Source organism: Haemorhous mexicanus, chromosome 3 (genome assembly GCF_027477595.1).
Source record: "Haemorhous mexicanus isolate bHaeMex1 chromosome 3, bHaeMex1.pri, whole genome shotgun sequence".
NCBI classification, from domain to species: domain Eukaryota; kingdom Metazoa; phylum Chordata; class Aves; order Passeriformes; family Fringillidae; genus Haemorhous; species Haemorhous mexicanus.
Genome location: NC_082343.1, coordinates 62,627,506 through 62,640,789, shown reverse-complemented (window position 1 = coordinate 62,640,789; position 13,284 = coordinate 62,627,506). Strand labels below are relative to the sequence as shown.

The 13,284-nt window shown below is 39.3% G+C and overlaps 2 protein-coding genes across 18 annotated transcripts in view; one reads left to right on the top strand and one right to left on the bottom strand.

Moving 5' to 3' along the window:
- Positions 1-1,020: 1,020 nt before the first annotated feature.
- On the top strand, positions 1,021-5,744 carry SMLR1 (small leucine rich protein 1). Its single transcript, XM_059843377.1, has 2 exons — positions 1,021-1,216; positions 4,638-5,744. Exons 1-2 carry the CDS (start codon positions 1,084-1,086, stop codon positions 4,790-4,792), a joined length of 288 nt encoding a protein of 95 aa, XP_059699360.1. The 5' UTR covers positions 1,021-1,083; the 3' UTR covers positions 4,793-5,744.
- Positions 5,745-9,224: 3,480 nt separating this feature from the next.
- EPB41L2 (erythrocyte membrane protein band 4.1 like 2) overlaps positions 9,225-13,284 on the bottom strand; it is a 109,327-nt gene continuing 105,267 nt past the window's right edge. For all 17 annotated transcript variants that reach the window (XM_059842108.1, XM_059842088.1, XM_059842101.1 and 14 more), the window contains one exon: positions 9,225-10,463. The gene's annotated coding sequence lies outside the window, so the exon portion shown is untranslated. The remainder of the gene's footprint in view (positions 10,464-13,284) is intronic.

Here is a 13,284-nt window from a genome sequence, read left to right as displayed (position 1 = left end):
CACACACCATTTGCTCTTTTATCAGCTACAACAGCAGGTAATTAACAAAACAAGAAATTAATCTGTAAACATTATAGTGCCCATCACTTGTTAAAAAGACAGGATCTCAAATATCTTACAGTTCAAAAAAGTTCAAATAGTTTTTAGGTGAGGTTATTTGCCTCTTGAAAACAATAGGGGAACGCAGAAATACCTCTTTCTCTTGAAAGTCAAAAAATCTACTGCACTTCCCCTTGGTTCCAGCCTACCCACCTACCCAATAAGTGAAGCAAATTGTACAGTCTTTCTGGATGCTTGGACAGAACTGCTTACGGTATGGTTGCAAATCTGAAGGTGTAGAGGACTATAAAATGACTAATCATCTTTAAAAAAATGTATTAAGAAGATCAAGGCACAGTTTTGCCATAGGCTGGTGACCAGGTGGGAAAAACGGAACTACTTGAACATTTAAAAGATTCTTGAATTCTCTGGCACATCTCTGCCCCCAGAATCATACATTTTCAACTTCACTAAGAAAGAAACCTTCCTGAGTTTCACTGTTCTGCAGCTGCCCTTTGGAAAGAATGCTGTTGGCACCACATCACCACAGCTTCTTGCTGCAGTGGTTTGGTCTGAAAACTTCAGAGCTGAGGCCACACGTGTGCCTGTGTGGAATGTACAACAGGGTACAATAACACTGAGTGAGAATTTGAGATCTACTGTAAAATTAATAATACATCTAGGAAGAAGGTGCTTATTATTCAGAATGGCCTGTACAGTGTTAGCAGATGACAGAACCCACACTGCTCAAAAAGCAGCAGCAGCCTCACATATTGAGCCCTGCCCAGCCCAACATCCAAAGGTTTCAAAGCCCTACATTACTTCAACACACACTTTTAAACTTTGCTGTTGAGTAACTTTGTGAGTGAACTCCAGTACTGCTGGGATCACAGACCTACACAAACAAACCAAAGTCCAAAAAGAGATAATGGCCTGAGCAAAGGGCAGAATGTCCATCAGGGGAAAAAGGAGGAAAGCAGAATAAATATGGTCCAGACTTGGAGACCTTAAGGATCTGGCTTGGCACGGTTTCCAGAGAGGAAAATGAGCGTAGGTTACGTCCTGTCAGTGTTTGTGAGGGAGCTGCCTGCTTCTGTTCTCTTTGCTGGGATCTTTATGCCCGTGACTTTACTCCTGCTGCTGCTAATTGTCTACTTCAGGATCAAACTCAGAGAAGGTGAGCCAGGACTTGGGGACAAAGACTGGGGAGGGAGACAAACCTCATTCAACAGGACACTTAGGCTTGTACCATTAACTAAACTGAAGACAGCTATGATCAGAAACAATTTTATAAAGCTGTTCTGTATTTTAAACCATTTCCTGTTTTAAAAACACTACAGGTATTTGTTTACAACTTGAATTGACCCTCATTTAAAATGTCTTAGTTTTATATACTATACTATAGGAAATTTTACTGTTTTACACTATAGAAGGGGCAACCAGAATGAAAAAAAAAGGCAGTTAAAGTACAGATTATTTTCTTCTGTGGTTACACTGTGCAAGTCTTCAATGAGGCAGGTAGCAGCAGTTATACCCTATAAGTAACTGGGCTTTGAGTATGTGTCTGTGTTCTTTCAAAAGTATGTATTTGCTCTTACTTTGTACCTAAGTGTACATTTGCCATGTCGCCTTTTCGAGTTTTAAATTAGCTTAAACTCACTTCAAAAATCCATCTTCTGAGTAAAACAAAAACAAACCCTGATCCCAATGCAAATGTGCAGTGATTGTAACACATCTGTACTGAGAATCAAGGCTGCTCACCTGGCCCAACAGGGCTACACTTGTAGCAGGCAGGGAGTTTCTTCCAGACAGGAACACCCTGTACCTCAGACCATCCAGTCTTGCTGGGATGATCTTCCTGCCCTCCAGACTTGGGTCTCAGCTGCAGCAGCAGATCCACACGTGCTCTTGCTTTAGGGTTCCAGCTGCCAAAGCCAGCCTTGGGGCACATTCAAATCTGAGGCATCAGCTGTTCTTTCCTGCAGCTCTTTGAAAGCGCTCTCGCTGACACTGGCCTAAGCTTGTTCCTCAGATTCTCTGTCTTCTGATCATTTTATCCATATGGTGTCAGGAGAGCTAACAGGACAGCCCAGGTTTTCTCTGCAAACTGCAGATGCTTCTTGGTACAGCTTGGTGAGAACCCTGCCTGGGACAATGTTTCAGGATGTTTCTCCCCCTAGAGGTTTGAGCTCCAGCAGACCAGGCTGGGGCAGACAGGCCAGTCCTGTCCACAGGGCTCTGCAGATCAGCTGGGGCCTCGCACCGAGCTGGCCTGGGGTGCTCCAGCCCAGCAGGAGAAGAATTTACCCACCAGGGCAAGGCCAGGAAAGAAATCTCACTTAGAAATCTCACAAGCCAAGCACTGTCATTTGTGCACTCAGATTTTACTCTATCATGAAAATTTGGCCATGTAATATAAGAAAGGTCACATGCAGCCAGAAATGTAAAATAAACAAACTTCCTATTTTGTGGAACTCTCCAGGCATTTAGATCCGAGGCTCTAACAGTGGAAAGATGTTTGCATATGAGCACAGACCTCAAGTTACCTTCAGGCTGCTAAAACTTGAACATTTCCTGTTCAAGATGTGCTTTCAGATGCTGAATTAATCTGCAAGGGAAGCCTGCTCCACTTGCCTAACCCAGCCCTGCCTTGGGTTATAGATTATTCTCAGAGCAAGGTGCTGATGGTTTTTCACACGCTAACAAAACAACAAAAAACAGTGCAATGCCAAAACATTGTGCAATTCAGTACCTGTGAGGAAACAGGAAGGCTAAATAATAGGACAATAGTTTTCTTACTTGAAAGTGGTTGAAATGAAAGCTAGTGACATTATTGCATTTGACTTCAGATAAAAGCAGATAAAAGGTTTTCCCTTTCTGTAAATTATCAGTAAATTACAGAGCTCTGTGCTCATATAAAGTCATATATTAGTTATTATGAAATAATACTGAGCTGCTATTGAACTCCCTGTTACCTGGTGATGCTCTCACTTTTCTATTCCAGCTAGGATGAAGCAAGCCAGGAAAAGCAGGTGGGCTACTGATCCCATCAGTTCAGGTATTTTGCTGGGGCTCAGACAATATTTCCATTAAGTCAGATGAACCCATCTGAAAAAACTGCCCAGACATTTGCATTTGTGATACATGATCAACTGCTGAAACAGACTGTCCTGCCTTTTTCCACAGCACTGATATCCTCCTTAGACACACTTTCTGCAGGTCTGTAAATAATCTACAGCACCAGATGTTAAATTCTGCTTCTCTTGAAGCACAGAAAATTTAGCCTTGGATTTGTAATGAGTTTAAGCAAGCAATGGTTTTGTAAATTTCCTGAGATTAGTAATCAAGGGTGTAAGAGAGAGGTGAATGAGGTAGCTGGCAGACTAATTTGCCAAAGGAATATTGCTGCCGTGCTTCTCTCTTTCAAAACCAAGAAGGATGCTTGAAGGGAATCATCTGGCTTTTCAATGCCTCGGGAAAGGAGACACTTTAGTTTGCAGATCACAGGTGTTCTGGCTGGGATTCTCAAGAGGATGTGAGATGAATTCCTGTCTGTGTAATACTTCGAGCATTGCATTCCCAGCTCTGTCTCCAAGATCTTCTTTTTCTTGAGCTGAGACTGTCAGAGACCAACCTACTGTTTTGGCCTCCAGCCAACTCACACAAAACTTCCTGAGCAGCTCTCCCTGTACAAGCAAGAGGAGCCAGCTTTAGCTTAAGACCATCAGGTGAAAGAAACAGATAAGCCTGAGAACAGACTCCTTCAAATGCTATCTCTCCCACAAAACAACAGAAATTCTGCAGATTTCAGCTGCCTATTTTCCTAGATCTCTTTTACTGAAAATAAAAGAAAAAAAAAGAAAAAAGGAGAGAATTTTTTTTACTAAAATCAAGGCTGCCTTGCTTCATTGTTAAATAAGCATTTAATTTTTCTCTGTGCAGCGAGAGAGAAGCTCTGCATAAATATATCAATATATAAAAACCTTTTAAATAAAACCAAATCATCTAACAAAAACAGCCCACATTTCTTCTGAACAATTAGCTATGACAAGTATTTTATGGGGTTTTACCTTTTTTAAAAATTTTCTCTGTTTCTCCATCCTTCTTCAAATAATCTCCAAGACTCCAACAGCACAGTTGTGTTCTGAAGATGTCCAGTTATGTGGGCAGCAAGAATTTTTCTGCTCTGTCTGTACCACAGGCAGCATCAGGAGGATCAGGCCAGATCAAGGTTCTCACAGCACAGTTCTATAAAGCAGAAGATGAATTGCCAGTGTAAACTAACTATGCTCTTTGCTGTTGTTTAAGGGTTTTATTCTGATTGAAAGCTGTGGAGGCAAATGAAAACAGAGCATTTCTGCTGATGTCAATAGTCCATGTTAGCCCTTCACTGGGCACAGTAACAGCCCCAGACTCACACTCAGTAGATTCTCCTCTAGGATCATGGGCCAACTAATAACAATGTGCTCTTTAGACACCTTCACCTTAGCAAAATTAGTTCTTATTAATATAAGCCAGCTCTTTTTCTTGATAAAAACTCACCATAAGAAATCAGCATATTCTTATGGAATTTTTGTGTTGTTTGAATTATTTTTCAGTCGAGGAGGAAATTGTCATGGCACAAGACTCTAGGAATGCCTTCATGAATCACTGTGGCCCGTGGAGGAAACCCAGGAGATCCAGACAAAAAGAGAGCAGATACAAGAACTCAAGGGCATTTAAGGGAGCTTCACGTCTCAGGAAGCAAGCTTAAACCCAATACTCAGCACTGCAGGTTTAACAATAACCAGCTGCAAATAAATACCACACATGAAAACGAAACTGGAGAGGAGAAGCCAGTGCTATGCCATCCAGCACTGGATGATGAAACAGCTGCTGCCATCCAGAGTTCTTGCAAGCAGCTCTTTGAGCAGCTCAGCAGAGACCAGAGGCCTCCTGCAATGAACTGCTTGGTTCCTTTGTGTGCCCCAGGATCTGGGGGGAGGGACAGTGCCCTGCTCACCAGCCCCTCCCTGGCCTGCCAAGGAGAAAGGACATAATGAGCTCCTGAGAGAGCTGAGCTGGCACATCCAAGGCAGGCAGCCTTATGAAATCGAGATGCATAAGTAACAAGTTGATATCAAGCACTCACATCTGGGAAATTGAAAAGGGCTTTGAAGGGGAACTGACATTTATCAGCTTGTACACTTCGGGAAAGATTGTGGGTTTTGTAAAGTATCATTTCCACAGAATTTGGAAGCAAAATGTAACAGTAGCAGGAAACAAAAGGATTTCTCTCTGCTGACCAAAAATGCTGAATTTTGAAACCATGGAAAGATTTAGTTAGTATTCTGTATTCTGTAAACAGCTATTACTCTCCTTTAAGGACAAATGACTTTTGCAAATAAACTGCAGAAGCATAGAGTTATTTTTTTGTATGTCAATTGACACACATTTTTAAAAAAAATCTTCCTCCCTGCTCCCCTGTAGCTGTAGATGCACAGTTTTAGGTGCATCTCAGATTGCCTGTGGCAGATGGCCCACAACAATGCAACTCAAATAGTTTGCAAGTACTACTGGCTGTTAGCTTCTCTGATTCTGACTTTCAAGTTTAAACCCAAACTGGCAAGGAATGAGAAGTGACTGTCATTACTGTCCTCAGTGTTTACTGTCTCTGTCTGCTAATGATTGCTGTCTGCAATTACCTTTCATTAAAGCTGTTTGTCATTACTCATCCTGTGAGAGTGGATAATGCCTTTTCTGAGATTATGTGTGGTTTGCACAGTTTCAGTTCTCATAGAGTTTTAAGAACTCCTTGGAATCATTTTCTAGAAATACTAATAGGGCCATGACCACAGGTTTAAAAAAACACTGCAATTTATCAAAGTCTTTAGAGAAAAAAAGAATTTAAACAGCAAGTACCCTTACAACCTCTCCCCCATTTTAATACTGCCCAAATTAAAAAAGACATAATTCATCACACTGGTTTACATCTGTGCAAACACAGAATACATTGCACAGGTGAAGAGGCAATTGTTTGGAAATGGAAACACAATCTTTTGCAAGGAAGTTGAGACAGCTGCTGCAAAGAGTTTATTTTCTACATTTAAGAAGGATGCTGCCTTCTTAAAGCAGTGATCTGGGATATTGATCAGATGCTAATGGAATTCTAACACACAGAATCCCAAACACTCACTCTCTCACTACCCAAGAAAAGATTGGCCAGGATCACATGTAAAAAATACAGAATGAAAACTGATTTTGTTAATTCCACAGCGTGCCTGAGAATGGGGAGATTTGAAATGTCAAGAAGTGGTAACACTCTTAAACAGCACTTCATTGTAAAATAGTGGCATGGATACCAAAAATAATACTATATACATACACTCTGTGCCTTTGATAGAGCTGCTCATTGAACTGTCACTGCTAACATGTAGGAGGATCTGACATTCACGACTTAGTAACAGGCTATGAAAATTCTCAGGCCCTGTTGTTTTCAGTTCCATTACTGAAAAGTGTCAAGAAATATGTTTTCATGCTTCCAGCATGAAACACTCCATACAACTCCTTCAAAAAGGGAAAATACATATTTAAATAACACCACAGAACAACATCTTTGTGTAGATAAATTGTACAAGCAAAATTATCTAAATATATATGGAGAGTAATTGCAAGGAAATAACTTATCTTCAATTACTGCTGTCTCTGAAGAGTCCTCTCTCTCCAGTCTCTAGCAATAATGTGAAGTTAGACTCTACTCCACCTACAACCAGTAAGCACGTTTAAAACCTTCCTGCCTGTGACTGCTTCCCCTTCGCTTCCCAGAACAGAATTTCAGGTCTCAACATTTAAGTTGGAAAGGCACCGAGAGAGATGACAAAGTGATAAAGAATTGAGAGAGCACTTTTGGCTGGGGAATGACTGAAGAGAGTGATTGATGGGTGCCTATTCCAAAGTCTTCAGTGATGCTTTTCAAGGATGCTAGAGCAGGGGCAGGTTTGAAAGACACAAAAAGTGCTTTTGGTTCTTTTTTTCCTTAAGACACACTGAAGGGTTAAATGCCTGCCAGAGGAAATTTTTTAAAAGCAATTAGCTAAAAATCCAGAGGCAGAGAAATACTGATAAAGACTGATACACCAGCAAGTATTCGAAAACCACTTGAGGCTGGAAGAATATTTGGGAAAGTGCTACTTTCTAAAATAGTAATCATAGTTACACACACCCCAAGGCAAGTAGCAGTAGCCTCAGAGACAGAGATCTGGGAGAGCTAGTCACTTAGCCTGGCCCAGCAGAGACATTCATATAGACTTACCTCCAAAATCTCTGGAAGGATTTGTCTCAAACCAAACAGAATATTTTAGCACTACAGGAATTATCACAGCATTTCCAATGCTTGTAATTTGTATTTATATTACTGCTCTATCTTTTTTTCAAGTGCAGTATGAAAGTCCCAAACAACTGAGCAGCCTGAAAATCAAAAGTTTCAAATCTTCCAGAGGTGTAGTCAGTATTTTATTCCATCTGTTTGATGTCTTCTGTGGCCCAATTAAAAGTTGTTATTCAGCTGGACTGTCAAATAGAAGAATACTTTAAGAAACACGTTGTACTATAGTTCCTCATTGCTTTGAGCTATAAACCTTTTGTTTAAAGTTTTTCATTGGAGTTGCATACCTGCCATTTAAAAAGCTTTATCTGAGAAAAAATCTGTAGAATGAGTCCAACATTTATTATGAACCCTGAGGTTATCATTATTAAAAATGAAGATGTATTAAGTGTTTTTTTGCAAGACCCACATGACTCACTTTTCAAAGTATTAAAGCAGAATTAATTGCTGTAATTGTATTTGAAATTGCCCGTGTATTATAAAGCTGGTTTGTGAAGTGCCTTGAGAACAATTTCTTTTTTTGCATGTTGTAGTTTTTGCTGTAGGTATATTATATATAAAAAGGTAACAATGAGACTTCAGAATTGCACAATATTCCAGATAATTTGAATAATTACATACAACCTGAATCTGTAAACCTTGACTATTTTTATGACTGATCACACTTAGGGCTTAGGTTTTTCTGCATGACAATGGCTGTTTGATTAGTACATATTTAATCAATGGAAGTGACAGCTATGCACAAGCCATGCTGACCTGAAAATACTATTAATTTTTCACTGACAAATGGTTCTATTAGTATTTGAAGAAAGACATATTTCAGTGGAAATAATATTGTTTCAAGAATATTATATTTGCAGTTTTAAGGATTAAATACAAGGGCAATTAAACCAATATTGATCTACTGTCTAACTAATCAGACCAATCCAAAATCAATGAATTCAAGCAACATGCTGTCCACCCACCAAATGAGATCTGCAACTAATACTACACCATCTCAAAAATACCTTAAAGATTTTTATATAGCTTCTTCTTACACTTTTGTAGGAAAAATCCACTGAGACATCCTTCTAAATGCATGTGTGTCCTTTTTAACCTACATTTGCACATCCCAGACTTGCCACTTCTTTGACAACCTCCCTACTCACGCAGCATTGTGGCAGTGTTATCAAGCTGGATGGGGTTCTCTTCCCCTTTTTGAAAAGCACAATACCTCTGGTTTTGAAGGAAAGCAGGTAAGACTGTTGCCTGCTAATTCCCCAGGTAATGTGGATGCAGTTGAGAATGACTACGTAGATATAGAAATTAACATCTCTGTTACTGTTGTCATACGTTATCCCAACCACGCAGAGCCAGAGCCAACGAGAACTTCTGTTACACAAGTGTGCTGACAGATGGCAGCCGTCTAAACTGAGAATAGCACCAAAAATACACTGCTCAGAAGTGAAGAAGAATGTAGTGAGAAGTTTTATGGTTTGTTTTGTTATCTGAAAACCACAGTAGATCCTATCTCAATGAACTCAGTAGAACGTCTTGTGGACTGGGGAGCATTTCAACTTCCAGTGCAAAGTTCAAATCTCCTCGGTTTTGGAAGCTGAAGATTTCTTCTTTTAACTACAGAAATCAGGGGTTTATTGGAAAATGTTTAAAAAACCACTGGTACTTAAGCACCAGGCAATTGCGCCACCCTTCTGGCAGCCCTGCAGACCACTTGCACTAATCCCTGTTTTTTAAGGTTCTGTGACCTCTAGAATTGCAGTTCTCAGAAGTAATCTGCTCACTTCAAATATCCTCCAAGCTTATGTCCGAGTGCCAAAAGTCATACAGAGAATAAACAACTTTATTTTATAACAGAATTACAGAAAGCAAAATATCACTTAATACAACTTTAAGCTACTATAAATCTAATTTGGCATTTTAACTATACACAGAGTCAACAGCAAATAAAACCCCAAACAAACAACCCCCCAGCAAGAACAAATTAAAAATAAACCCCAATATAATTAACAGGTTTTTGCCATGGCAGTCTCAACTGATGGTACTCTCGTACTACTTTATGAGTGGAGTTCATCTTACATCTTTTATTCAGTAGCCTAAAAACCTGCATTAACCATTAGAGGAAGCATGTGAAACATATACCTTCTCTGTAACAGAAATGTCAGTTCTAACATGGAGACACAGTGAGGTTTAATAGCAAGCGAGCATTCTACACATGTATCCAAATAATGGAAGTACTGAAATTGGGACACAGTAAGAAAAAAAAGCACTACGGTTTTAAGCTGCCTAGATCATCTCTTGTTGGAAAAAGAGAAAGATATTTTGTTCTTCCTTCTTTCCTTATCTGGAATGCTGCAGACAGCAAAAAGTCTGCAAAAAGTTGAGCATTGGCACCAAAGTGCAAAAAGAACACAGTGCTCAGTCAGAAGAAATCTGTCTGCAACTCCTTCTCCTCTACAGACTGCCACACCATCTCTGCTCCACAGAGAGGAGAACCTTGGAAAAGAAAGAGTTACAGAGATACCAGTATAAAATTTATCCAAAGAAATATATTTTTTCAAATTTTAGCAAATGTTTTATTTTTATAAAAAACTTCATTATGTGATATCATATATTTACCTGAATAATCTGAAAAAAATTCTGTAAATTACTCCAGTAAGAGATTTCACTTGAAATATCTGAAAAAAACTATATCTAAATTAGTAAAGATCCTCCTTCCTGCACAATTATCACCTCCTCCAGTGAACAATGATTTCCAGGCTTCTTTTGTTCACTTTCATATAATTAAGAATCAGATTCAAAAATACAAGCATTTGTGCAAAAGAAGATCATACCCTCTAGAACTTCATTAAAAAAAACCAAAACTCTAATATTGTTAAGAAGTGGTTATAAAAATAAACAAAAAAAACTGTAAAGGAATATAGACCAAAGATGTTAAAATGGAGTTTGGTATTGGCATGTAAGTCGTGAACATCTGGACATTGTTGCTAGGCCTGGTGGATTCAGTGGAATCATGATGACTTGGAATGACTACAGTTCTTCGTGGTCAGTGACATTTTTATTTCTGGAAGAAAAAAATGATATGGAAGGTTACATAAGCAGTTGGAACAGATACCATGTCAGTGTCACATCAGAGTCAGAAAGTAACTTTCTCTATGCAGGGTTCTTTGGTTTTTTATACAAGAAGGGAAGGTTATTTCATTAAAAATGTTGCATTGACTAAAACCCCCTTCAGTCATTAGGCATACAGTCCTACACTTTTTCAAAGTACTCATCATGCTTTAGAGCATTTTTTCCCTTCCCAAAATTCTCATGTTATTTTAATTGCAACCCCTTGCACAATTTACTGAAAATTTTATTCCACAGCCTAGAATATTAATAAAAAAGGAAGGTACTTGTTCAATTCAGTAATCCTTCAGAATGCAGTATCTTTTCCTTTTATTGGAGAAAACAAGTCTACACCAAGAATACTGCTGTAGTCATCAGAGCTTTCATGGCCTCAGAAACAAGTATGCAAGATTCACTGCATGACTCCATTGCCTTAGCACAGGAGAGCAAAAGGGTCTTGACAGATAGTCAAGGCACTTCTGGTGGCTTTCTTTTGCTTAGATGACTAAATTTTTCCCTAAAGTTTAACAGAAAGGCATCATCAATCAAACAAGTCTCCAGGTCTGACACAAAAGTAGCATGGAAAAATGTCCTCTTTTATTCTCTCACAAGCATTGAAGACCAGGTACCTGTAAAGCAATTGACAAACTTAGACAAGAACAACTGACACACTCCAGTCCTCTGCAAACAAGCATTCCAAAATGTCTATGTTTCTCAAAAATGCAAAAAAACCTCCCTCAGACAATGGAAGGAATTCTTTGAATGCTTTTTTCCCTGAATAAAATTTTTACAAAGTAGTTAAATATTTGATGAAGGAACAGAATCAACTTTGCAGCTGGTCACTAATGTAGAAATGTGGTGCAAACCTGGCAAAATAATTTTTTCCTCCCATGACCCAGTCCCCTCTAAAAAGATGTAATTATTTCTGTGGGATATATTGTGCTGATTTGGGATTAAGGTAGCATGAAGAACCTGGCATATTCTACACACATGTAAGAGAAGAGGCAATCCCTGCTTCCAAGACCTTTAAATTCCCACTGATTAATAACGAATTCAAAATGTGATGGTAGCGCATAGAATAGTAAAACCCTGCAAATCCAAACCATCTGTTCTGCTGTCTCAGTGTATCTTTCTACCTTAGATCCTGCAATGGAAGTTGAAAATATGCAAGGGGTGGTTTGAGTGTGCATGTTTAATGTTGCTGTGCACCAAGGGACCAGTGAAATCACCCAAAGCACAGGCATTCTCCTTACTGCAAACAGCTCTCACCAAACTGACGTGCATTTTTCCAAGCCTTCCAGAACATTTATGTGATGTGGGGACTCATCAACACCCCCCCTATCTCACAGTTCAGTATAGCTCCCTGTCCTCCCATGTGCTTTTAAAACAAAACTGGAGCATACATGTTATACTCATTTGCAGTGTCACTAAGCAACAAAGCCATGAAACAAACCCAACCAAATGCTGAAATAAAGGTACAATGAAAAAACAGACATTTGTGCAGTGTTTCTTATTTTTGGTGTTTTTCCCCAACTGTCCCTCACAAGCAACCCCACCTCCAGGGTTATTTTTGGTTTCTAGCATTAACTAATGTGAAAGTAATTTTAAAAAGTATTAATGCTACAACATGAGTATCCAGGTGAGTGCTCATCTAGCACTTCAGAACGTGATCCATGTTTTCTCCTGGTTTGTACTTTTTTTGAACAAAAAATATTAATTTCTTTTTCAAACACAGAATAATCTGACGAATCTGAAGAAATTTTCTGGAGGCAGTCCAAACTCAGTTCTACTGTGTTCTAAATCCTGAAAAATTATGTGAATTTACATGCTGAGAAGCTCAGAGAAAAACCAGCCAGAAAATATCGTCTGAACACACATGACCAAAACAAACATTGCAGTTCTAGCACAATCTGTACGAGGTCAGGCCATCCTACTCTCATCCTCGTATTCTCTATGGCTCTCAACATTGCTGCTCTATGCAGTACTGCACACAGCAAGAGTTCAGGACAAACTCTCAGGAGGGTTATGAGCACAGTGATGAGATCCAACAATACTGCCAGCAGATGTGAAAAACCCTTGCCCCAACACCCCACCATGGGCAGTCTCTTAACTGACCATATCCAGGTCAACATCTGGCAATGGATTTTAGTTCTCCAACTTCCTCAGCCACACACAGGCACTCTCACTTCTACTCAGTTGGTAAGAAAAGAGACCCTTGTAGGTAGATTAAATAAACTAAAGCTATAGTCTATGTCTTTCAGCTGAAATTATGCATCTGTGATCAGACTAGCTCAAGACGAGTCCAATTCCTTGATAACAGTCATGCTCCATAGAACAGCATTCAATAGATGCACTTCATACCCTCTCAACTGATACTTGAATCTTTTCTCTTCTGGATCCCAGCAGTGATACTCAACAGCTATATCTTCAGCTTTTAGGAAATTCAGGCACAGCAATAAATTTGATTTTTTTTTTAACACGACAGATTATCAGGATTATGTGAAAACCACCCTCCCCTCTAGTAGCTTACAGCAAATTTGGAATCAAGTCAGTGTCTCATTTTTCATATATTCCTGGCACTTCATGGCTGTGCTCAAGTCTGCTAAAGCTGCAGGCTGAAATTTATAATGGCCAGTTTCCTCAGGTAAAGAATTTTGTTGAATACTAAGGGAATGCCTGCCTGCACAGGACATAGAAGTCTCTTGTCCACGGGCCACAACCACCATTGCATAAAATACTGAACCGGGGAAATGAGAATCATGCCTATTCTCATTTCT

Coding starts and splice junctions, on each gene's coding strand:
- SMLR1 (XM_059843377.1), top strand. CDS start 1,084: ATGAGCGTAGGTTACGTCCTGTCAGTGTTTGTGAGGGAGCTGCCTGCT. Junction 1,217..4,637: donor CAGGATCAAACTCAGAGAAG/GTGAGCCAGGAC, acceptor ATTATTTTTCAG/TCGAGGAGGAAATTGTCATG.